Source organism: Echeneis naucrates, chromosome 23 (genome assembly GCF_900963305.1).
Source record: "Echeneis naucrates chromosome 23, fEcheNa1.1, whole genome shotgun sequence".
Taxonomy (NCBI): Eukaryota; Metazoa; Chordata; class Actinopteri; order Carangiformes; family Echeneidae; genus Echeneis; species Echeneis naucrates.
In genome coordinates, this window is record NC_042533.1 from 4,441,488 (window position 1) to 4,467,413 (window position 25,926).

General features: G+C 39.6%; 2 protein-coding genes across 5 annotated transcripts; both read left to right on the forward strand.

Annotated features, from left to right (window-relative positions):
* Positions 1 to 686: 686 nt before the first annotated feature.
* On the forward strand, positions 687 to 18,855 carry pacsin2 (protein kinase C and casein kinase substrate in neurons 2). 4 transcript variants are annotated; one of them, XM_029495112.1, is made up of 12 exons: positions 687 to 820; positions 8,015 to 8,106; positions 8,198 to 8,354; positions 8,530 to 8,765; positions 10,135 to 10,290; positions 10,387 to 10,562; positions 10,656 to 10,776; positions 11,824 to 11,871; positions 12,895 to 13,025; positions 15,562 to 15,696; positions 16,767 to 16,948; positions 17,049 to 18,855. In XM_029495112.1, exons 2-12 carry the CDS (start codon positions 8,050 to 8,052, stop codon positions 17,159 to 17,161), a joined length of 1,512 nt encoding a protein of 503 aa, XP_029350972.1. In that variant the 5' UTR covers positions 687 to 820; positions 8,015 to 8,049; the 3' UTR covers positions 17,162 to 18,855. The 4 variants fall into 4 exon arrangements, with proteins under 4 accessions (XP_029350972.1, XP_029350974.1, XP_029350973.1 ...); XM_029495114.1 differs by lacking the exon at positions 15,562 to 15,696; XM_029495113.1 differs by lacking the exon at positions 11,824 to 11,871.
* Positions 18,856 to 19,190: 335 nt separating this feature from the next.
* On the forward strand, positions 19,191 to 25,534 carry arfgap3 (ADP-ribosylation factor GTPase activating protein 3). The gene is made up of 16 exons (XM_029494970.1): positions 19,191 to 19,320; positions 19,994 to 20,112; positions 20,457 to 20,529; positions 20,623 to 20,754; positions 20,869 to 20,949; positions 21,031 to 21,124; positions 21,234 to 21,293; positions 21,399 to 21,445; positions 21,535 to 21,686; positions 21,815 to 21,946; positions 22,033 to 22,158; positions 22,242 to 22,394; positions 22,701 to 22,827; positions 22,915 to 23,002; positions 23,123 to 23,247; positions 23,346 to 25,534. The coding sequence occupies exons 1-16, from the start codon at positions 19,252 to 19,254 to the stop codon at positions 23,361 to 23,363; spliced, it is 1,596 nt and encodes a 531-aa protein (XP_029350830.1). The 5' UTR covers positions 19,191 to 19,251; the 3' UTR covers positions 23,364 to 25,534.
* Positions 25,535 to 25,926: the final 392 nt, after the last annotated feature.

Sequence of the window (25,926 nt, forward strand, 5' to 3'; positions counted from 1 at the left end):
CAGACCAGAGAGAGCGCATGTTTAGTTTACTGACTCACAACACCTCATGATCTAAGATTATTTTTAGGCAGAACCACAATTGTATTTATAGGATTACCGTTAGTGCAAGAAATCATCACCTGGCTCACCCTCTGGTTATCTAACTAATTCAGGGGGTTTAAAGGAAAATCTAAGTAATCCTCATTTCCTTTAGTGGCCTTTCTGGGGCCCTTTGGGGTCCTTGGACCTCCAACTGCGAGCAGGGTGCCCCCAAATAAAACGGGATGTGATGTCAGACTACAGGTCAGGTCTTCGGGTGTTTAGCTCATTATTGGTGGTTACAGCAGTAACATGACCAATGCTGTCTCTAGTCTGTGGGGTAGTCCGGTATCTCTGGAGGGGTAGTTTTGGGATTTTTTTTGCTTCCTGTCCAGCAGGCGTCAGTCACAAAACATATTATATGGACACAATAAACACAGTCTGAAACGGTCTGGGGGTCCAATCCGTGGAGGTCTGTGGAGGGTTAGGGTTAGGGATCCAGTCTCTGGGGGTGTATTATTAGTGCTTAATTTAATTAAAATACAAATCCTTGATCCACAGCGTTTGCTCTTCTCTCCACTCTTTTCCACTTCCTGAACAGATGGGTCGATCTTATTTTGAAAACCTTCCCCGGATGTTGAGGCAGCACCGTCGCTAACTGACGGCAGTGTCAGTCAGTCAGTCGGTCGGTAGAGCCGACGCAGAGCAGAGAAACGGCCGAAAAGATTTGGAAATAACTCCCGAGGAGAGGATTAATTCTTCAGGAAAACATCAAGTCACCAGAGGAACAAATTTCCCTCTAGTAAGTTAACACCGAGACCTACCTCCTCTGTATTTTAACTTTAAAGAACAAATCCAAACTTTCGGGGCAGTAGCTGCTTGGCTAACATCGGAGCTACAGGCTAACGTTAAAGTTGACTGACTTCCCGATTAGAGCTGTCTGATACTGTGCTGACGACCAAAACTTAAAACGTTTAACATTTAATTTAATACAAATGGGAGCTGTATGGTGGTTGTGTTTCACACGTGTAATTAGACATAAAAATCGAAGTCTAACCAATGCTCAGCTGGCTGAGTCCGTGTTGGGGTAACTCGGGTGTTTTCGGGTATTAGGACTTCAGCACCGTTAGGATCCAGTCCGCTAAAATGGCCCCGTGATTAATGTCGGATTTAAGGTTGGTAGGAACCAGGCTGCTTCCTGTGAGGTACCTCGGGATATTTCAGCCCAGATGGAAAGCTCTCGCCGGGAGACAGCAGTGTTTCATTACCCGGAGTGATGAAGGGCGGGGCAGGTTTCGCAAGTAGAGATAACCTCCGTGTTCATGTCATATCATCCTGCAGCCACATCTGCACACAACTCTGTGTATTTAAAACTGAACGTCATTTTCTGTGAAGAGAGATGGCTTGGTTTCTGTTTCCTTTTTCCCAGCTGCCTGTCGAACCGCCTCTGTCACCAGTCAAGAGTTGAAATTTGCGCAGTGCCAGCAAGCTGCCAAGTTTAGTCCCGACTCCTGCACAGGTCATCTACAGACAGAAACGGTTTGTGCTGACATGGAGCCATAATGTGTAGTTTCTTTTTCCTGTCGATTCCTTAACATCACGGGGTGATTAATCACTTCAAGCAGGGAACAGAGGACCTGGCCAACCCCCACAGGAGGACTGACAATACTCATGAGATTGCAATGAATGAATCAGTGGAGGTTATCAGTCATCACTGTCAAGTATCTGGACACTAAGGGTTTGTTGTTTTTTTTTTTTTTTTTTTACCATTTGCATGGTTTGTGTATGTAGGAGGAGTGGTGTTGTCAGGGTAAAGCAGTAGTGAAAGTTCTGTGAAAAGCTGCTGGTTCCCTTTTTAGGGAAGGCATATGATTGCATCAGAGCAGAAATGAGATAAAAACAGAATGGGGACTCCAATGTAGGCTGAAGGCCTTTCATTTCAGATTTCTTTATTTTCTATTCTCGTGAAGCACTGAAGGGGATATCAGAAAGTGTGCAGCAGAATTAACCGTGGAAATCCTGTCACATTGGTGAGTGCTATGTAAAAATAAAGATGACGTACTCCCACCCAAAATAAAATTGAATGTCATGAGAAAGTAAAAATACTAAAGAAATTTTTGGCGCTTACAGATTTGACTCTCAGAAATTGCTAAATGTCATGTAGCTGTACATGTGCAGGACTGAATCACTTGTTTCTTGATGGAAAATTACTCTTATTTATTGCCAGCTAAATATATTTATTTTTGAGAAAATAGTCAGCAAATAGAAGAAGCTCTTAGTTTAATTTCTTATTTGGAGGGTGTCTGGGTTTTTTTTTTAAAGACAGTTTGGATTGCTGAAGTCAAAGACTACTTTTTCTGTCTTTGTGACAGAAGTACTGCTCTGTAGAGAACAGGTTTTTGCTGCTGAAGGGGTTAGCTAATGCATTCATGTCACTTTCCTGAAAAGTCTGCAGCTTGAATATATCACAAGGCCACCCTCTTTGTGTGGGACAGGGGCTTCCACAGGAAAAACTGCAGAATTTGCCTGTTGTGACACAAGGATCTTCCCTTCCCCGTCATGTAATACTGAATTTCCCTCTATTATGTTCCTTTCCATGCTGCTGGAATGGCCAGTGGAAAATACCTGAAAGGGTGGAACAAATGCCATTGTTCTTCCTTGACCATGGAGCAAAAGATTTTTGACCAGGCGAACTGGTCAGTTATGTCAAAGCTACAGTGAGCTTGGTGCTGATGGATGATTTCATTGTCTTGTGTTTTGGTAGCATCTTAATTATAGCATGGAGCTCTCCAATGCTTTCTATAAAGGCTTGATGGAGACACTTTAAAGGCTGTTTTTATGTGAGATTAGCAGTGCTGTGCAGCTGCTGAGCTCACATGAGGAAGGAGGGCAGAGGTGATTGACTGATGGAGAAACAAAATCAAGGTCATGACCTGCAATGGCCATGGAAACTTCTGACCTTCAATCTTGTGTACAAGAAGAGAGAAAGAAGCAAGGCAATGATTGCATTTTTTCTCTCATAGCCCAGGTGGGATTTAGCAACGTCCTGCTGTGAAATTTCAATATTGGAGGGATAGATCAGCTCAGCTGCACTCCCCATCTGTGAGATTTTGCAGTCATGTAATACAACAAACAAGGGAAATGGAAACATACAAAAAATAAAAAAAATAATCATAATCACCTGTGGTCAGATAAGAACATTTCATGTGATTAAGACGTTAAAACTTTGGCAGAGTGCTAACTCAGAGTTTTTTTGTCGCACAAGTTTCTTGTGTTTCTCTAAATAAAAAAATGTACTGATGACTCGATTTCAAGTAATAGTTAAATGTCAAGGGATTATTTTCACGATGGCGTAATCTTTTCACCATTTCCACCATTAATTAAAATATTACAGAAAATAGTGGAAAATACCATTGTGTTAAACACCAAGACATTCACAGTAAAAAAGCAAGAATTAGTGGATTAATTAATTTGTCAGTAAACAAAAAGTTATTCAGCATCTATTTCGATAGACTGCTAGCCATTTTGTGGTAATTATACTGGTTTCCCTTCTCCAGCAGTTATTGACCTCAATAGGGGCAGAAGGAATGGTTGAGATTGTCTGACATTAATTTGAAGACATTAACATTAACAGTTAGGTCCGAGTGAGTGACATAACCTCCAGATCCAACCAGCATAATCCCTGCTATCTTTCATAGGTGTTTTGTTTTGGTTTTTTTTTGTTTTCTTTTGTGATGGTTCATGACGTCCATGTGCAGGCTGGTCCCCCTGGTGCTCTGGCTATATTTCTTGCTCACCAACGTAAATATACACTGATTCACAGCTTTAGGGCAGGCATGCACGTTCCTGTCAGCTGTGTATGCGCTCATCTCTTTGGTGTGTGTTTCCTGTTGTTCCCGGCTCGTCAGCACCATTCATGACAGTTTCTGTGTGACAAGCCCTGGAGCACCCTTGAGAAATATAAACATGGGGAGATGGTGATTTGTTGGAAAGAAAATGCTCGTGCACACCGGGCTGTCTTTTTCTTAACCTCTTTCTAACATTTGCATAGCCTGTATCATCCCTTAGTGAAGTCTTCTTCCATCTCAATTCATCCCCTCACTGCAGCAGTTGTAAAGGTCAGTCGGATCTCATGTCTGCTGCTCAGTGTTCATGTGCTTTTAATAACACACATGGTCATTTTTTAATTTTGCTGTCTCACTCTCCGCAGGACCTCCACCCTGCTGGTTGCAGGCAGCTGCTGCTGGCTAGATTGTTAACCCTCCCTCTGCCTTTTAAAGAGGCAATCAGACTTGCACAAGTTTGGATACTTTGTGTGTGTGTATGAGATAAGTGGGTTCGATGAGAAATGTCAGTGTGGGAACTTGCTCAACTTGCCAAGCTTCAGTTTAGGAATGGTAGCACTGAGGAATGCATTTGTTCACTTCTATCTCGAGAGTGTTGTCAGCAGCCAAATTCCAGCATGCTCAGTGCATTTACTTATCAGCCATCAGTGGATGTCATTGTTATGTTACATACTTTTAGACCTGTAATCTAAGAGCCCCTGTTCAGCCAAGATTCTGCAGCCTTCATGAAGTCATACAAGAAAGTATCCAAGAAAAACTTTCTTGGGTACTTTGTTACTTCATATGAAGGTGAGCGCAACACAACACCAAATAGTAGTTGTGTCTTTTTGACATCATCACATGTGTTGCTTGCTTGTGAATACTGGCACATCATGTTGAATTTTCTGCAGACTGACAGATTGACTGGCCTTCAGATCTTGACTTAGTCAACAGCATTGTTTATAGTTCTCGATCAAGCCACATTCAATTGTTCAGCAGGGTCCCCCCATGTCCTTCAGAGGCAAGGTTGTGCAGACATTGGTTCCTGTTTGCTGCTGATTACATAAGAACTAGAAAAGAGCATTTGTGATGAAGGAATTTCCATATGTTGCTGTCGCTATGCAACAATTTAAAGTCTAGCTGTTAGAATAGCCTGGTTGGAAAACCTCTTGTAGTATTGCATTTATGGTATTGAGGCATTTGTTCATATGCCATTAATTTTACCACCATTCTACCACTTATCCATTTCTGGGGGTGGAGGGGCTGCTGGAGCCAATCCCAGCTCACATTGGGAGAGGGTGGGGTACACCCTGGACAAGTCACCAGTCCATAGCAGGGCTTGTTCATATTGTATGATGTGTAATCTATTCTGTCAACTTCAGCCCTGCATTTAAAAGTGGAGCATTGCATGAATCAAGCTGTCAGTGGTGCAGACAAATGCAGTCACGTTTGAAATGGAAGATTCCCAGTAGCAGCACATGCTGCCATGTTTGGAGTAGATATTTGTGGCTTCCATGTGTTCCTCTCTTGTCCTGCAGTGGTGGTCCGTGAGTGAAGTATGTAAACAGCTGGTCAGGAGAAGTTAGAAGGGGCAAGACGACACAACCCATCGGCATGATGTGCAATCTTTATCTTCGGATATGAGTTTTCATAGAATTTGGTCTGTCTGTGTCTCGTGGATGTGTCTTTGTCTCTTACACAGACGTTTCCCTGACAGAACGAGACCATGGTTGAACACTGTGTCATTATCTTGTCACAAAATGTACCCAGGAGTATTTGTGGGGAATTAAGGCAACAAAAAATTCTGGATCTTGCCCCCCGTATATATGCATACAATACTGTGCGAGATACTCAATATAATACTGAAATCTGACACACAAATACAAATGTTGGTTGGACTGCAACACATATGCGTGGCCATGTTGAAGTTCTGATAGTTTTGTAATATATCACTGTGTGCGTGTATATATAAATATATATGAACATAAACAATAATGTAAATAATTGTTTATAGCTTACAGATTGTATTTTCTGAGTGATTATTTCTCCAGAGTTATCAGTCTTCATGTGTCAATTAAATATTGAATTTAAAGCACCTTTCTTATATAATGTTGTGACATTATTACAGGAGTTGGAGCCAAAAATGACATGCATACACATTTGTGTCTTTTACTAAGGCCATCATTAATGAGGAAAGTCAAATGACCGCTTTTCTCAAAAAATATCAAGAGACAACATCTGTTCTGTGTGCATGTGTGTATTTGACTGTGTGACTGACCTGACTGTAAACTACAAACATAACTAAAGGAAGGATTGTTCATTTGTCTCATCGGCTTGTGGTGGCCACAATACTGCCCTCTGTCTAAGTCCTGGCCTGGAGGGCACGGGCCACTGACCATTGACACACACACACACACACACACACACACACACACACACACACACACACACACACACAGCTCTCATCCTCTTGCTGCCTCGCTCAACTGAAAGAGGCCCTGTTCACAATTGGCACTGAAATGCATCTTGTGTGATCTGATCATATGTGGACAGCTCTGAAGAGTTACTTAGACTTGGTTTCATTCTGCCCTCATTTAACTTTGGTTAATATCAGAAATAACCTAGTTTTTGAAATCTGGAAGACTATAACTTTAGCAAATACCCAAAGAAAAAATTCTCAACTCTAAATATACTTCAGGCATGAATTCATGCAAATTCGTCAAGCAGAAGAGGCGTATGGACTAAAGCTATCTGAATTTGAATATCTTGAGTATAAAGATTATGCTTTGGGTTGTTCAGGGTAACTTTCTCAGGTTTAGCTTTCCATCTTCTTCTAATAAGTTTTCAAACTTAAGCTGTTGTACTTCAAACAATAAAATAATGACAAATGTTCATCATTGTCCAATTCTACTCAATGTGACAGGTTCACTTTCTGTCACTGGCTAATTAATTGTATTACTTATTTTGTCTACTTTTTGATTCCTTGAAGTAGCTGCTCTTTTGTCAGAAAATCAATTTAGTATGGGCTTTAAAGTAAAATATATTCTTAAGTGGTCACTTGAGAAGCACTTGCACTCTAATATTAGATGTCAGCTGCAGTCAGTCTCAGCTGTAAAATAACCACAATCAAGATCCATTTGGTTACTACATATGAGGAGAAGCTCCAGGCTGATGAGGAATGCGGGGATGGATGAAGGAGGGGGCTGTTGAGTTTGAAATGATGGATGTGAGGACAGAAGAGGGGCAGAGGAGCTGAACAGAGGACTGTCTGTCGAAGCAGTCTGAAGGAAACGGAAGCTGCCTACTGTGTGTTTCTACAAAGTTTCTCTATCACACAGTGTAGCTTAGACTGTGTACTGCCAGAAACCACAGCGGCCAAATTTTGTTGCATTTCGGGTCGTGAGGTTATAGAAATGGATGAAAACACCCACCTGCCGTCTAGATTACCAAACCAAATCACATGCAGTCTCCCACTCCTCTCACATTTCTACCACTTTCTTCATCATTACTCCCCTGAACAGTTTTTATTCACTTTCACTGTCTTCTCAATGCTGTTGTGACAGTGTTGACCTCATGTTGTTGTATTTGGCTTTTGGTTCGCCATCCACGTGGAGCGAAAGACAGTGTTTAATAGACTGATGAAATGATGTTTCCCTTCCCCTTTGCTGTACACATTTAAAACTTTAACTTTCTTAAATGTCAACCTTATCTTGTGTTGTATTTGTGCATAATATATTCAAACCACATAGCGCTAGAGCTAGATTCCAAAACACAGGACGAGATATGTTTTCAAATGTAATGAACTAATGTTACCTTGTAATTTATGGATGACTATGGATGGCATGACTTTTATTTCTACAGTACATTTTATATTTCCAATATTTGAAATAGAGCAAATATAACAATTTGTTTTTTTTTTTGTTTTGTTTTTTTTTTAAACTAGATATTCATATAGCAATTAATAGATTATCTATATTAAGATAAATAGTCACAAGTCTCAGCACCACTGCAGGTGTTTCATAACTGAACATTTCTGGTTATCTGGTCATTTCTGAACATTATGACAATGTGATGTTATCCAGGATTTTTGAGAAATGATTGATAGAAGTATAAATTTGAGTGGTTGAGATTCATTTAGTTTTGCTCACAGTATATGTTTGTGGATTTTTTAGGCCCTGCACACTGAGTGTAACTGAGGGCAGTAGCAATGTCGGGCTCCTACGACGATTCCATGATCGATGTCTCCAGTGATAGTTTCTGGGAGGTGAGACACATAAATTCCTTTGCACTTGCGTATTTCCTGTGTATCTCCTGCCTGTCTAATTTTTGTTACCGCTCTTTTTGCTGGTTCTCAGGTTGGTAACTACAAGCGCGCAGTGAAACGGGTAGATGATGGCAATCGGCTCTGTAATGATCTGATGAACTGTCTTCATGAGCGGGCACGTATAGAAAAGGCATACGCACAGCAGCTCACAGAATGGGGCAAGCGCTGGCGACAACTGATAGAGAAAGGTACGTGTACAAGAGCGGTTTATCCGTTTCTTAGAACCAGTAATACTGTAATGTTGCCCAAATAATCCCACGGATTGTGACAACGTGAACAATGTCCTGGTGAAAAATATTAAGAATACTGTAAATCATTGTAAATATCAATCGGAAAGCATTGAGTCAGTAACTCTTGCCCCAGGTCCACAGTATGGTACATTGGAACGGGCCTGGTCGGCTCTGTGCACAGAGGCAGAGAAGGTGAGCGAGCTCCATATGGAGGTGAAATCAGCACTGATGGGAGAAGACTACGAAAAGCTAAAGAATTGGCAGAGAGACTCCTACCACAAACAGATGATCGGTGGATTTAAAGAGACTAAAGAGGCTGACGACGGTTTCCGCAAGGCTCAGAAGCCCTGGGCCAAGAAACTCAAAGAGGTGTGTATTTCAAAATTCACAGGATACATAAATGGGATAATGTGCAGTTAGTAGCACATAGATTGTGATTTTTGTCTACTGTGGAAGCAGTTAACACAAGCTGATCCATTTTCAACTCAATGATTACAGCCATTGACATCAATTTCACTCTTCATTTCACATGATTACATATTACTGACTGTTGCTCTTTTCTCTCCATGACTACCTGCTTACCAAACAAAAAGTGAGCACAGGGAGAATTATAACCTCTTCAGAGTTTGAATGTAAAGCCATTAGCAAACATCAGTCACAATGTGCTAAGCTGGCAGCCAGTTATCTTGTCAGACTCAAAGGAAGGAAACACTGGGGGCTTACTTGGCAGCATACACATGCACATGTGCACTGAAATATTAGTGTCCTCAAAGCAACTGAAACCTCCTTCAACCCCATTTCCTGTATGTGTGTGATGTCAGCAGGAGGGGCGGTGATATCCTGGACTTGTCACTGGGCAGAGACAGAACAATACACTTTTGTGCCCATAATGATTTATTTATTGACTAGACAGACAAGGGCAAGTTGTGGAGGGCAGGGAGAAAATGAGGCTAATTAACTAGTCTAGAAAATGAGTAGCTGGCATGTCAATAAAAACCCACACATGCTGGGACTGGATATGGTGTATGACCTCGTGTTTTAGTGTACCAACATTTTGTTTGCTCTCATGAATAAAGCAATTGGTAACTAGAGCAAGTTAAAGAGGAGGGCAGGCTAGTGTCCTTCTATTTTAGGTGTCCTCCTTGTGTCCACATTGTTTGGTCAAAAGGGCATGGCTGTTCTGGCCTTGGCCCAAGTTACACTGGGCACTGCCCAAGACTATCCTTGAATACATCCTCAATTTTTATCTGCTAGAGCTTAAATATCAGAAAAGGATTTCAGGACAGGCTGATTCCCCTCTTCATGATTTGCATTGCTGCTCCCAAACGTATGTGGGTTAGTGTGCACACAGTGTGATCCAGATTATTCATCCATGTCTCTGGGGCTGCAAATTAGAAGATTCAATTCAATGAGTATGAAGTTGACAGTAGAAATAAAAAATAACAAAAAAAAGTCATGCTTTCAGGCATGTGAGTCCACACATAATGTCACCCCTCTTTAAACAGAGAATAAGAATCACTTTCCATTCAGTGCCCGTGTGGATTACCCATACAGATTTTTGGATATATTAACTTTCCAAGATCAACATCAACTGGCATGAACTCCAACTGCAAAAACAGTTAAAGCAATTGTTGAAGAATGGTGCTGTTTTTTTAAGATCTTATCAGTTTTAAAATAGATTATTAGGAGCTGGTGCTCCTTCCTCTTTTGTATCTTATGGATAATGATGAATCCTCAGGTGGAGACGATGAAGAAATCATATCATTCTGCCTGCAAAGAGGAGAAGCTGGCAGCTAGCAGGGAGACAAACAGCAAACTAGAGAGCAACAACAACCCTGAGGCCCAGAAAAAGCTTCAGGAGAAGGTGGAGAAGTGTCAGCAGGAGGTGCAAAAGGTAGGCATATCAAGGGAATGTATCTGACATTGTAGGGGCAAAGAGTCACATTTTGTTATTGTGTTTCATTGTTGCTTTATTTTTCCTTTCTTCCAGACTAAGGAACGCTACGAGAAATCCCTTGAAGAGTTGGACAAATTGACACCTCAGTACATGGAGAACATGGAGCAGGTGTTTGAGCAGTGGCAGCAATTTGAGGACAAACGTATTCGCTTTTTCAGAGAGCTGCTGCTGGAAGTTAAACAGCACCTGGACCTCTCAACCAATCACAGGTCAGACATATAAGACATGTGACATTGTCTGTAAAACAGTCTGTCAAAGACTGAATCTATCACTAAGGAAATGAATTTGTTTCATCTCCACAGGTTCCAGACAGTCTACCACACACTGGAAGACACAATCTCTGCTACTGATGCTGAAGAGGACCTGAAATGGTTCCGGTCCAATCATGGCCCCGGCATGCCCATGAACTGGCCCCAGTTTGAGGTAGCAAAGCCCAGATTTGTACTAATGAAAAAGAAGGAAGGTTTAAGATTTGAAGGGCAAGAATGAAGGATGACTATCTAGATGGGCTCTCACATGACTCCAATAATATTCTAATGTTATAAACAGTCACCATCCTTCAATTCATTTTATCACAGAAACTCATATGTTGCAGATTTTCTAAAATTAATACTCATCAATAGCTTCTAAATATGCTATTGAGGAGAGTTCTTATGAATACAGTTAAGTTCTTGTCTATCTAAAGTTATAATTATACTATTATAACTATAATTTTCTTAGGAAGGCCCAAATGTAAGAACGAGTAGTCAGGTGGACAAAATTTATGTGATGCTATAAACATTTTAAAGGGGAAAAACCTGAAGCCAGCTTTTTGCCATGTATTTTGAGCCCAAACAGGAGTTATGGCTTAGTGTCACGTTTGTCATTGAAATGTGCTGTTTGGCAGCAGGTAAGTAGGTAAATCACCCTCAGCAGTCAGAGTACGTACATAGTTCATGTCATCCTGAGCAGGGGGTGAAATTGGAAAAAGGAAAGGAAAGCTGCATGTGCTTGTTACGCTACAATTTATAGTGGCATTGAATGCTTTAACAGGCTGTTCCGGTGGGGGATCTTCAACTTTTGTCATTTTAGGCTGTTTTTCTTCTTCTGTACTACTTTTATTTATATATATATATATATATATATATATATATTTTTTTTTTAGACTTTAAAAGAGGAGGATTAAATATTCTCCATTGCAAAATATACCCAGACTTAATGTCAGACGTTCTCAACAGTGAAGATATCCAAAATTAACAAAATTAATCTTATAGGTTGGATGTCAAAAAAAAAAAACTTTTGCAAGCTGCAGGCTGTGTTTGTAGCTCTTTAAAAAAATAATTACTGAAATAATTTGCTGGTTTCCGTCATTTCCACATTTACAAACTAACATTTTTTCAACCTATAGTGTGCTTCACACTTTTAGGATAAAACTTTGCTATTGGTATTAACCCTGTTCTACACCTGCCTCCCTTCTCCCATGTCTGACAGAATTTGGACTGGTCCCATCCTCGCTCCTTTAAGAGAAGGTCCATTGTAGTGAGTTTTGCATGGAAAGGCTGTTCTCTCACAACAGCCATGGAGGGGGAGAGCCTTTTTTTAAAACACTTAACACTCCTCAGTACTTCCATTTGTGTGTGTGTGTTTGAGTTGGTTTTGCTTTTATCTCGTCTTTAAGTTTCAAAGAATTATGATGAGATTTATAATGTGCTCCTTTTTTGCTCTCTGAGATGTCAACATGGGTTTCTTGGATATCAGAATTCCTAGAATTACCCAATACCACTGTTAAAACAGCTTTTGCTCTCTGTTCTTTCAAACCTTTGAACTCTGACCCCTCTGGGGCCTTCCTTGATCCATGTGAACCCTGCAGTGCATCACATGATGCTACCACTGCTCAGCAATGTCACATTTTCAGAGGTAACCAGCCAAACTCGAACACCTTTGATCTTTAAAAGGCTTGAGAGGCCTCTTCAATCAAGGGTCAGACAAGCACTTCGGAGCTTTGAGGTCATGCTTACCGTGTCAGATATAATTTAAGATGGGCATTACAATTGCTGTCTGTCCACTATCGTCAAATAAGTTTGTTAAAAAACAAATTAACAGAAATAATAAGCAGGAATGGAAACCAGTCATATCTGGAAAACCTGCTGTCTAAGCCAAATGAAGTAACTTTGAACGAAAAACTGGTTTTTACTGTGGCAGTATTGAGGTTTCACACACGTCTTTTGCTCCACTCTCGTTATTAGCCTCTGTGGTGGCGGCGCTCCCTTGGTGCTGCATTTCTCTCAGCAGGTGATGGATGCTGCACTTGGTAATCTCTCATTTTATCAGGCGAACACTGTACTGTATAAACACACGCACATGTACAGTCTCAAGCCTGAGAAATGAAATAACTGATTATTGGAGTGTGTGTGTGTTTGTTTCTTCTTTTTTTTGCTGTGCAAATGTCTTTGAGATGTTCTTTCACTAGCTGCGAAGGCATTTTTGAGCCAAGCTCAACCGTGTTGGCGGCAAAGTCATGGTTAAATATCTGACCATAATCTGTCTGTGTGTGTTTGTCAGGACTGGTCCATCGATCTGAACCGAACCCTGAGCAGAAGAGAAAAGAAGAAACCGTCAGAGGGCGTCACACTGACTGGCATCAGTCAGACTGGGTCAGATCAACCTGTCCAGCCTGCCAAGACCAGCAGCAGGTACATATTTGATCTACTAACTCACTAAAATATATTTCTGAATAAGCACACAGGTAACTGAGCATCTGTTCTTGAGACGTGCTCAAACTCACAGGCCCTCAGTCTTGCCAATCTAAACTCCCCACATCTGATACTACAACAGACAGCCATTTCCTCTTAAGGAATGCTTGTAAACCATTGCATGACAGAAGCTCCAGGAATGACATGTAGTTGAAAAGATGATTCCATAGCAACGATAAACATTTTGTTACAGTTTGTGGGGAAAGAAGTCATTCCTGAATGACTGGACTCAGCTGGTACATAACGAAAAGGGTGCCCAAAGTAATGTGGAAATATTACTCACAGACACACACAGACTTTCAGAGCATTAACATTTGAATGGGAGAGTTCAAAGAAGCCTGAATTAGTGATTTCAGTCGGTCCTCACTTGGATATTTTTTTAAAATAAATGCAACCAACAATCAAATGGGGTTTAATTTCTCAAAGCAAAGAGAAACATCTTATTAAGATTATAAGATTAAGATTCAAGGAAAATGTAGCAACAAAAGTCTATTGTCTTCCAGTACTGAGCTCAAAGACAGCATTTATGATCATTGAGTTAACCTTCTAATAGTGTAATTATATGTAATAGAATTAAATGATTACACAAGTTTTAGAGCCACTTGATGTTTGATTAGTAATTTTAAATAACCACGTTATCTTTCTATATGGTGAGATAAGACAAGAATTTATTTGTTCCTGCATAGAGATTGGTCTTTGCTGTTGTAGCAACAGCAACGAGGGCATAGATGGAAACAGCTGATTAGCCATGAAATTTATCATAAAGTCATTACTAAGAGATGAAATTGGAAATATCTGTGTGCATGTGTATGTTATATTTACTCCAATGAATGGGTTGCGTCTTCCTATGATTAACTCCTCACATTCTTTTAAGCTTGGTAATGAGTTTTCATTAATTAAGGTTCACGCACCTGCTGTCTGTCGTTATCCACACGTCAGCTTGAAGCTGTTTTCATGCAGAAATCAGACAGAGGAGTGTGTAGAGGAGTCAACGAAGGGAATGCCAGGCATGGAAAGCATCTGACCTCTGAACTTGGAAAAAGTTGAATGCTATTCTGTTCCCTCAACCATAATTTACACAGAGCATTGTTTTCCTATCATTCCTTATATCTTCAGTGTGAATAGTCTGTGTATGTGCATGGTGGAAAAAGTAAACATGTAGCAATTAGGATTCAGAGGTCAAACATAGAGAAGGTTGATGACTTGTCAGTTTGTTTTACAGCACCGGAATGTCTGCGCCTTCTCTTATCAACTTATCTTTGCCCCTTGAATGAACAAAATTTGAAGACATGGGATTAAACAGTAATACAGGTCTTGTAATGCGTTGGTTTTAGTTGTAAGGTCAAGTTTGTTTGTTGACTAAAAACCATCTAAAGTTACATTTTTCCACCCCCTACTAGAGTAGTGTTTGGTGTAAAAACTCTTCAGGCTAAACTCAAAGCATGGCATGACTGTTCAAACAAAGGCGTTCACAGTTATCTGCTTCACACTCAAGGGCCAACTGATAGCTACTCTTGTTCATGGTCCAATAATTCTGTAAACAGGCAGTCTGAACCTGTGTTTCCTCTGATACCAGCCTTTTGCAAATTTGAGTTCCTTTATGTGGAAAGTCACAATGGTAGGAAGCAAACTGCCCTTGTGACAAATTGAGAATAATTTTGCACCTACACAACTCTGAACTGACAGTTCTGTGTCACCCAGGAACTGTCCTCTTAATGCTATCCTTACTTGTTATGAGGTGTGAAGTTTTTGAGTTTCAGCAGAAACGTGGGCAAATTATTGTTTTTCAACAGTTTTTCCCATTCACTGAGGGTAATTCCTTGTTGATGCCACTCCTCATCATTACATAAAGGTACAATAATTACTGGTTCATCTCCAAAGTTAAGTGTTCACAAAGTCCCACCCTGTTTCTTACCATATTTATGTATGGTTAAGCACTGTGACTACATTCTAAATAGTTTCTGAAAGAGTCTGTCCACAAAACCATCAAAGCATCTATCTCAGACTGATCTTTTAAAGATAATGTTGTGCTTAAAGACTCAGGCTAATGCTACCATTCAATCTTGGTCTAACTGTGTAATTTATCCACAGTTTATTCAAGGGGAGAATCATTGTGCTTTGCATTTTAACGTGTATATACTGTGTATATAGTACTTATACTTATACAGAATATAAATATACACGTGTATAAACAATTAGTGTCCTGCTTTCAAACCACCTTAGCATACTGATAGTAGCATGCCATGCTAGCAATTGCTGTAAGGGCGGGGCTTAATTGAACACCAATACAATATTTTTGACTTATATGGTGTGTCGTCATTTCAAATGTATCTGTTGTGTCCCTGTGTATTGCTGCCGTAGTATTTCAGAGTTTTACAGTCATGTTTAGTGCACAGGTCATCCAAGTCACGTGCATGTATTTATTTGTGTGTGTTCCTGTCAACAACCCATCTCTCACTGTGTCCCGTGTTGTCAGCCTGACTGTGCCTACTAAAACGGTGCCAGTGGGCTCAAATCCTTTTGAGGAAGATGAGGACGAGGAAGAGGAAATGGCCGTAGAGCAGCAGACCACAGTCAACCACATCAGTGTGAATAAAGAGGAAATAAAAATGTTGGTGAACAAGGAGAAAACTTTCCACCCTCCCGCAACCTTCGCGCCTATTTCTTCTTCTGTCTCTGCTACATGGATCACTGTTCTTTCCCCATTTTCTGCTGTTAACTACTCTTAGTTATATTGTTTCCTTCATCCTTGTCTCTCCTCCCTCTGGTGGCAGGTTGTTGTGTTGCTCTGCATGGTCACTGAAATGGCATGGCATACAAAGCCAATGTGTTTGTCGTTGACTTCTAACAGAACCTTTTGATGCGCATGGGAGCTCATTTCTCTGTTGTTGGAAGCCCAAAATTCATTCTTACAGTCAGATCTTACCAATTGACACATTTATACATCTGTCTATAGGTTATATAACAGTTTCCAGACATTTAACAGAATGAAGAACATCAAAAGAAGTCTCATATAAATATAGATTCATAGCAGAACTAATCAAACTTTGCAAAATTTGCAGCAGTGAGTAAGTCTGACTGTAATTAATTTTTGTGTTACCTTTTTTTTTTCAACCGTCACCGTCAATGCTGAGTTCTTTGTAGTGTTCAGGTGGCTCCCTCTGTTGGCCACTCAAGTTAAACTCCAATCATGCATTCACAAACATGATTTGTCTCGCCTGTTCTTGTATTTTTTTTTTTATGTGCCTTTTTGATATGCTGTCATGTTGTTTTGTTGCATTGTGTTATTTTAGCATCATGTGCACTCTCACTTTCAACATTTTGATTTTAAATTGGCATCAAAACAAAGCTGAAATCATCTGTTATGGTGCCCAAAACAAATGCTTGCCTTGTGGCATTGATCACATACAAAAGCATGTTATTCACTTCTTAAGAAATGATACTAAGTCATTTTCAGGATAAATCACAGGGCTGTCTGGATTGTGGAGAAGCATTTAGGCTTTCTGTGTGTTTTGTACTTGGTGTTGTATTTATTCTTCTGGCTTTTCTTTTATTGAACTTTTGTTCCTGCTTACGCCTGGCATGCTGTATTGTGCCATTTTATATATATATATATTTATGAAACACTATGATGTACATGTAGTACTATTTCTAAGTGGCTGCTTTGTTCTGGTTATCCAGTGTGAGCAGTACAGAGAAGACTCCAGACTGGTCAGATGAAGACACAGGTGGTAACCCATTCTCTGCTAATGGGGATGGGAATCCATTTGAGGACGAACCAGCGTCTCCTGTCATTTCCGTGCCAGTCAGAGCCCTCTATGACTATGAAGGACAGGAACAAGATGAGCTGAGCTTCAAAGCAGGTATGTCACAAGAAAATACATCAAATTAGAAGCATTCCTGTCCGACAATCCGCTAGAATGCAATTTTTAAATATTTATCTGTTTCATTTTGAATTTTTAGGGGATGAATTTACCAAAATTGGTGAGGAAGATGATCAGGGTTGGTGCAAAGGCCGGCTCAAGGGTGGAGAGACAGGTCTCTATCCAGCTAATTACGTAGAGGTGATCCAGTAATGAATATTCACAAATGAAACAGATGTGAAGAAAGAAGAAATTGGTTTAGTGGGAAATAACAGTGAAGCTGGGGGCGAAAAAATGGTTCAGCCTGATTTTCAACCTTTTTCCTCCCTGTTGATGAAGACTGGACTGGAGAGTGAGACAGACATTGAAGAGAGGTTGCAGATCACAAAAGGACCACTTTAATTGTTGCTTTGACCCTTGTAGAACTACAGTGGAAATAAAACAGTTTTCCAGATGATTCCAGGCAAGGAAGATCACAGGAAAAATCGCTGTCAGTGTAAATGATATTAACTACAATTCCATTCATGCTGTTACAAAAATAATAGGTATTCAAATATATATTAGATAAGACTCATAGAACTCTGTATGTGAATTTATGTATTGTTGATGAGACACTGGGAATACAGTCATGACAAATCGTATTGCCATGTTAGCCATACAGCCTTAATCTACAAGCCAACATGGATTCATGGATTCATTTTCATAACCAGAATGAATCGTTTCTGTCTATTGGAGTCCAGTTTATAAATGTTTAATAAACATTTGAAAGTTCGCATTGAGATTATTGTGTAGGATTTAATTTGACATGTCAGATGTAAAGTTGTGCTTCTATAGATCAATCGTTCCTTTCAGGGTTTTATTTTCCATTCAGTTCATAAGCTGTTCTGGGTGTTTTAACAAGGAATGATAAAGATCAGTAGAGCCTTATCCTGACATCGTCTTCATTTAGCTCACAGTGGGTAGGCTTCCTCTAGCCACTGCTATTGAATGTATAGTCACTGATTGTATTTCTTCACCTGTTGATTGTTCACCTTTGCCACTGACCTGTTAACACCTTGAACAACTGTCCTTTCTGTAACAAATAATAGTATATTTGTTTTTCATGCAACACTGAACTATTTTCACAAATTTATTTCACTTGAATCTCCCATGTTTAAGTTCACTCACTTGGCAAATCTAAACTTTTGGGAGAACATTTTAGTATTTTTAGATTTATATGGAAAATTACAGCAATAAAATCACAGCTAAGTATGGTATCGCATACATGCATGTACATAGCCTGGTTTAAACATATTGGAACTAATGCCGCATCAAGAGCAGATGATATGTAGTTAGAAATTGATGTTAATTTATAATGCCACAAGTGCTTTTGTTCTTCTCTTGCTAGAATGCTGTGACTGAAAATTACTCTGTACATGAATTGAATGTTAAATGAAAAAAATATCCCTTGAATTAGTTATTTTGTTGTATTGTAAATATGATTCTTTTCCCCCTTCACAAAGGGCCGTTCTCATTGAGTTAATCGACAAATACTATGTGAATAACTGTTGATTTCCTCTCAGGAGCCATGACATGATTAAATACACCCAATTTCATCACCTAAATACATTTTTTGATTGAGTTTTTTGTTGGCTTGTATTTTTGCTGAGCTGACTCACATTTCACTAACCCTCTAAATTTATTAACTGGCTAATACATCGATGAAACCACTGAAAAATTCTATTTGATGCCCTCTACTGCAGCACAAGAGGAGGATGATTTTTTATTTTTAACGATGATGAGAAAGGTGTTTTGCCATGTTTTCAGGGCATGCTGTCGTCAAAACGCAGCAACAGCTGTACTTGCACAGTTACAGGTTTGTAAATGTTGTCCCACAACATAATAAATAAAATAATTGGAAAAAGCGACTGCGACTTAACTCCTTTTTATTTCTCATACGATTTTACTAATGTGCTACCTGATATCAATAATTAGATGACATCTTACATTGTGATGCATATGTCTCTATTATACAATTTTATTATTATTATTATTTTTATATATCTAGTCGTCCTTAAAAAGTGTTTACACCCCAAAATATATGATCTAAATTCCGTTTCCTATTGTAGAAGCCTATCTACGGCAGTAAACTCCATTACCCAGAATCCCCTGGTACAATAACATAGCCACGTGTTATGTTCATCCAATCGGGAGCCGGCCATGACGTTCTCCTCTGACGTGTCGCCTTCAGTTATTGGGGAAAGCAGCGCTCCTTATGCTAACGATATTTGTGTCACCGCCTCGTATAGAAAACAGGCAAAACAATGTCTGAGCCCGGAAAACAAGACATTTCTGCTATTTTCAAGCGGCTGCGCTCCATTCCTACGAATAAGGTGAGAGTTTTATTATTATTATTATTATGACTATTGTGTCTATTTGTTTCTCCTTATTTTAAACAAGGAAGTCATCTGAACTAGGTACCTCACACGTCGCACTTTGGAGAAAAAAAAAAAAACAAACAAAAGCCGGAGCTAGCTTGAATTTCTCATCTTAAACTAACAAAGATCCCGGTGATGTTTTTGGAGATGTGTTGAGCTTTGTTGGATGCTGGACTATAAACTGGGAGAAGAACTTGTGAACTGTAGCCAAACGTCACGTTGGCCAAGTGGCTGACAAGACTAGCTAGCTGCGTTTTGACAGTTCGCGTTAGCCGTTTTTTATTTGGGCTTTAACTTTGTTGGCTCGCTTTTGTCTGCCTGTGAATGTGTCAGGTATTCCTCTTGACATCTTGAATGACAGCCTAAGATTAATTGTGCCTGCTGGTGCACCTGTAACTGTTGATTTCATCGCGAAATTCAACCCAGTTCTCTTAACAGCTGTTTGACCAAGGAGCTCGTTTTTTTTTTTTTTTGGCAAAATGCCCTTAGTACCGCCATGATCATAGTTTGCTTCCACGTCTCTTATTGATTTTTATCTTTCCTTTTTTTTTTGCCTTAGCTCATAAACGCAAACTTGTCTGTATCCCTTGAGATAAAGCTGCATTACAAGCTGTCTTCTTTCGCTCAGGTTTGCTTTGACTGTGCAGCTAAAAACCCCAGTTGGGCCAGCATCACCTACGGTGTTTTTCTGTGTATAGACTGCTCAGGGACTCACAGGTCTCTGGGGGTTCACCTGAGCTTTATACGGTAAGGCTGGATTTATAAACTACTTTCACAAACCCAACATCACAGTGAAAGCTTTTAGACAAGCAAACATTACAAAAACAGAAGTAACCTCCACAAAAAGGAGGCCCATCTGTCATAAAATCAGTCAGATGAATGCAGATGAACTCTTCTTGGCAAAGACCTAACTATAACAAACTACACTACTAATAATGAAGACAGACGGTCATTATTCTTTTTGAGAGTAGAAATATATCCTGTTTTTATTACATTTGAATGTTTTATCGTAGGTTGCTCATTTCTTAATATGAGTAGAAAAATACAGACATGAAATGTTATTTAAACTATGACATTGCTCTGTTACACAGGTCTACTGAGCTGGATTTTAATTGGTCTTGGTTCCAGCTCAGATGTATGCAAGTGGGAGGCAATGCCAGTGCGGTGAGCACAAAATATCAGCGCATTATTCCTGAGACATTTATGGTTTGAATTTACAAATAACTTTTTGTTTTTGTTTTGACTGTCCCATGGCAGATTTCCTTTTTCAGTCAACATGGATGCACAACTAGTGCCGCCAATGCCAAGTACAACAGCCGAGCGGCTCAGCTGTACAGAGAGAAGATAAAGAATTTAGCCACACAAGCCACCAGACGGCATGGCACTGAGGTAAAAGAAAGATCAAGTGGCTTCCTGTATAGGACCTCTTTGCTTGATACACTTTCCTATAAATTTACCTGTGAGTGCGCACACAGCTTAATCAGTTTTGCTTCCTATCGATAGCTGTGGCTTGACAGTCAGGCTCCTCTTTCTCCAGCATCACCAGAGGACAAGCAGATGGATTTTTTCAGTCTGCATTCACAGGTAGAGTGTGCATGCTTCCTGGATGCGTACACAGTGATGGGGCTTTATTCATTTTATCACCTGTGTCTGTTTAATGTCTAGGACACTCCTGAAAATTTGAACTTGGCTAAGATGAGTCTCAGTTCCTCTACATCAGAGCAGCGGTTAACTCCAGAAAAAGGGGAAGAAGAAAATGGTATTCACTGTTTTTCCTTAACCTTGCCCCACATCAAAAGAACACAAAACTACAGCTAGTTATACCAACACAATTTATGTGCTTCCTCATGTATATTAAACTTTTCCAGGTAATTCAGAGGAGGGTCCAAGTGTTGACATGCTAAGTGTTTCTCCAAAAGCAAATCCAGGTTGGTTTACATTCTTCATATTTGGACTTCTTCCATTCACTTAAAGGCCTTATTTTTGTGTTGGATTGTAAGAGGTGTAACTTAATAGTCCTTCAATCCTTGCAGAGCCCTCCTCTTTTCTCAAAAAGAAGCCAGCTGCCACCAAGAAAACAGTATGTACAAAGTAATATTATGAGAGCCGACAGGTTATATCACTGCTACTGTCTTTGATTTGTGCATTGTAAAATGTGTCTGCTTGCAGTTGGCTTCTAAAAAGGGCGGTCTGGGCGCTCAGAAGGTGAGCAGCCAGAGTTTCTCAGAGCTGGAAAAAAAGGCTCAAGCTGCTGACAAGCTGAGAGAAAAAGAAGAGAGCACTACTAATGCCAAGAAGAATGTTCAACCTGAGGAATCTATGTATGTGTCTTTACTTACTTATTTTGATATGTTTTTACTTTCATTTTTGTGGCAATTGGTTTATCTAATAGAGGCGGGTCTGTTTTATTTTCTTTTTTTAAATTCATCCACCTTCCTCCTCCTCTTAGTGCCCCATCACTGCGACTGGCCTATGAAGATCTTGAGCAGCAGAGGAAAAGAGAGGAGCAGAAACTGAAGGGATTAGAGGGGAAGAAGAAGGAGCAAGCTGAGAGGCTAGGCATGGGTTTAGGTATCAGGAGGTATGGTGATGATGAAGGGACAAATGCGATTGATGCCGTAGGTTATAAATACTGTTGGTTCACTCTGTCTCTTTTTTTCTCTGTAGTGGAGTTTCTCACTCTGTGATGTCAGACATGCACATCATTCAGCAGGAGAATCCACTGAGGGCAAAGACCACCAAAGGACGGAGGTACACTGAGGAAGATGATGATGATGTGGCCTTTCCCTCTAGGTCAGAAGACAGGTCTTTTCCCGGGCTGTTGATGATGACGATTCAGATTCATGCTGATATAATCAGACTAATTCTTTCTTCAGACTCATGTCCCGGTATGACGATCAAACAGAGCCGTGTGATAGTTTCTCTTCACGCTGGGCTGATGGAGGCAATGGAGGAGGCTGGATGAGGGAGAGCAAGAAACCAGAGCCGGACTTCTTCCTGTCCTCCACCATTTCTTCACTTGATGACAGGTAGGAGAAGGATGTCTTATGATTTATATGCATAGTAGAACATGAAGACCACAGTAGAAGGTTTTTGCACTGTTTTGCACCACCAGGCAATTTTTTACATATCTGAAATAAGGCCTTCATTCATTCACAAGTTAGTGTTTCTCCACTTTTGGAAACGTGATCACGTTACTAGTAAATTAAATGTCAGATTTGTTTTTGAATTATGGCTGAAATAAAAAAAAATAGAAAATGGAGGCAATGACATGTTTTGAAAATGGGGATATTGGTTAATGGTTAAAGTTTCTAACTATTATTATTTACCATCAGACCCACATCCCGAAGGAAAGCTGAACCAGTGCCAGTGACAGACTCAGAGGAAGCCCAGAAAAAGTTTGGAAATGATGTCAAGGCCATCTCCTCTGATATGTACTTTGGAAAACAAGACAACTCTGAGGTACAGTATCAGCATGGCATTTAAACTGTATTCTGCTTTACACTGCCCCCCATTGTTTAAAACATTGTATCTATTCCTGTTCTTTAGTACGAGGCTAAAACAAGACTGGAAAGATTTGCTGGCAGTGCCTCTATAAGTTCAGCAGACCTGTTTGATGATCCAAAGAAACAGACTTGTAAGAGAGAGCTGCATCATCATTACTTTTGCAACAACAGCATTTTAAATCTTGTGCAACTACCTGAAGACAAAAGCAATGAATGTTTATCTGTGGATGTTCTTTGTCTATTGTGCACAGCGAGTTCGTACAGTCTGACCAACGTGCTGCCCAGCGCTCCTGACATGTCGCAGCTCAAACTGGGAGTGCGCTCAGTTGCAGGAAAACTCTCTGTCATGGCCAGCGGTGTAGTTAGCTCAATTCAGGTTGGTTCAAAATACGGCATCTGACACAAAATATGAATATTAAGCAAACATGACTTCCAACTTCTAATGATGTGTGTTATATCATGTTCTTCTTTCAGGATCACTACAATTCCTGAGTGTAGGTGTGCCTCTGGTCTTCCTCTGATCACCAGGGTTAACTCATCCTCCCAGTGAGTGGTGGTTACTTATGTAGGAGAGAGGAAGAACTCATCTGTTCAATCGCACATCAAAATCTACTCCCCAGATTACCCTGAATACATCTACATCTAGTTTTTTTTTATTAGATACTGTATATAGAGCAGTGGTTAAAATCAAGACAGCTGCAGCACATATTTGTTCCTCTGCAGGAAGCACAGTTTCCATCTATAATACAGTTATGAAGAGTATTTAGTTGGCAGTATATAGTAGTTTGCTTTGCGGTCTTGGATTTAAATATTTAGAAATACTTTATGTAGCAGTCTGAGGGGATTTGCTTTTTGAGTCCTTTGTTAAATTAGGTCAAAGCCTTTAGCAGAAGAGAGAAATTAATTGCAAGTACCTAATTGGTTAACACACTTTTTCTTTTTTTGGGTGCACATTCCCACAAGTTAGAAAGTGTCCTTTCCGTCCCCGAAGTGCACTTACTAATATTTGCTCTTTGACAAACAGGACCAAAAGCTGATCGTGATGCCTTAGGGGACCAGATTATTATTATTATTTTTATTTTTATTTTTTTTGTTCAATTAAACATAATCTCTGTTATGTTTTTATTACAAATATATTTTTTTTGGTTTTTTGACCAGATGACATGGAGCCTAAATATAAAAAGTTTAGGGATATATTTTGAAGTTTGAGATAATGCACTCGTCTGCTTTTCTGATGAGAAGATTGATTCCCCTCTTGTGCATTTTAATTAATGAACCTTGGGGGGTGTCGGTTGGAGTTTGTTACCTGTGGATTGAACGAGGTTGGATGTTTCTGGTCTTTATGCTAAGCAAAGATAACTGGCTGCAAGCTGAAGCTTCTTATTTTGTGGGGAGATATGCGAACCATATTAAACTTTATATCTGAAGCTCACCAAGAAAATGTAGATTCCTTTTACAAACAAAGACTTATTAACTCAGCTGTTTTGAATTAGACACTATAAAGACATTGTAGCTAAAAATATGGTCAGCAATTTAATATATATGTATACAGATAGGCTGAATTTGGAGGGTTGCTGTTTTTATTTTAGTTGATATCTGTATTTTGATTTTTGCAATGATAACCTTGGATGTCCCCCTTGGTATATTATTTAATGGCATGCACTTAATGCCTTAAATGCTACAATCTGCTGATGCCTTTGGGGCATTTGGTGGCACTCAGGCTCCAGTGTACAGCAGCACGTCCACTAAAAAAATGAATGTAAACAATCCATTTTACAGCCTGCTGCCAAGGTCCAAATGATATATGTTCAATATAAGAGAGCCAGTGATGAGACACAAATGGTGCTGAAGGTGGTGTTATCATGTACTTTGGGATTTGATCTTTAGGACCAATAGTTTGATATCCATTTATGGCTTTGGTATTGGGAAAACCACAGCTTGCACTCTAGCATTTATTTAATTTGCTTAAGGCAAACATGTTTTGAAGCGGGTTGGAACATGTCCTTTATATAACTGAGCAATTTCTGTACTGTTCATGCTTCTCAGGAGTTTGATCTGACATAGTGGATATGACACAATATGAAGGAATTATAATTTTTTCAGTTACCAAATACTTTCTAACTCCATTACTACATGCCTTAGTCCAAAGAGCTCTTAATAATGCAGCATAAAATATTGTTCTAAGTCATCTCATTATGTTTTTGCACATAGTTTTGTTGTAACTTGCACGTGGCAGCTTTTTTGCTTGAATGTACTGTGCTGCAGTTGAACGTTTGCCTCTAAGCTGATGATGCGTCCATGTTCCACTTTGCTTTGTTGATCTTTGTAAGGTAGTTTGTGCCTTCTGCTGTTGAATTTTGTCAAATGTCACATTGTCACTTCTGTGCTTAGCATGGCCTTTGAACTTTTTAGAAGACCCTCACGAGAGCCTGAAGACAAGATACCATCTGGTTGCTTTGACTAATTCGTTTAAACAAAGAAGGCGTAACAGAAATGCTCAGTAACTGAACAGTAGACTTGGAACTGCTACATACAATCTTATTTAGGGCTTTGAATTACCATTTATAGAAAGCTATGGATAATCATATTTTGGACATTTTTGACACTCAATGTAATGTAATGTAATTAAACATTTTGAAAACATGCCGAATAAATGGCTTGTGGTGAAACCCTGGTCTTTAATTTATTGTCTCAATATCTTTCTGTGTGTCCTTCTATGCCGCTCTATAGCTTTGTTAATATCTAATGTTTAATGTTTATAACAGGAGAATGAGATTCTTTTTTTTGGAGGAAATGTGTACCTACATATTCCGTCTATTCAATAATCCATGAATTGATGAATTGTTTTTTTTTTTTTTCGACATTTGAGAAGAGAAAGTTAAATTCAGGAAAAACGCTGGCAGGCGCTTACGTGGCTGGTTGGGGCGTTCAATGTGCTTGCTGGGCGGTGGGAAGCAAAACAACACCGAAGACATCGTTCAAAGTTTAAACAACGAAATTTCTTAATACGCCTAAAATATTCACATTTGATTGAAAAATCTTTGTGACTTCGTGT

Excerpts from the sequence above, each read along its gene's own strand:
- pacsin2 (XM_029495112.1), top strand. The coding sequence starts at position 8,050 with ATGTCGGGCTCCTACGACGATTCCATGATCGATGTCTCCAGTGATAGT. Across the intron at positions 8,107-8,197 it reads CCAGTGATAGTTTCTGGGAG|GTTGGTAACTACAAGCGCGC; the intron begins GTGAGACACATA and ends GCTGGTTCTCAG. Across the intron at positions 10,777-11,823 it reads TGAACTGGCCCCAGTTTGAG|AATTTGGACTGGTCCCATCC; the intron begins GTAGCAAAGCCC and ends CATGTCTGACAG.
- arfgap3 (XM_029494970.1), top strand. The coding sequence starts at position 19,252 with ATGTCTGAGCCCGGAAAACAAGACATTTCTGCTATTTTCAAGCGGCTG. Across the intron at positions 20,113-20,456 it reads GTTCACCTGAGCTTTATACG|GTCTACTGAGCTGGATTTTA; the intron begins GTAAGGCTGGAT and ends TCTGTTACACAG. Across the intron at positions 21,294-21,398 it reads TTCTCCAAAAGCAAATCCAG|AGCCCTCCTCTTTTCTCAAA; the intron begins GTTGGTTTACAT and ends CAATCCTTGCAG.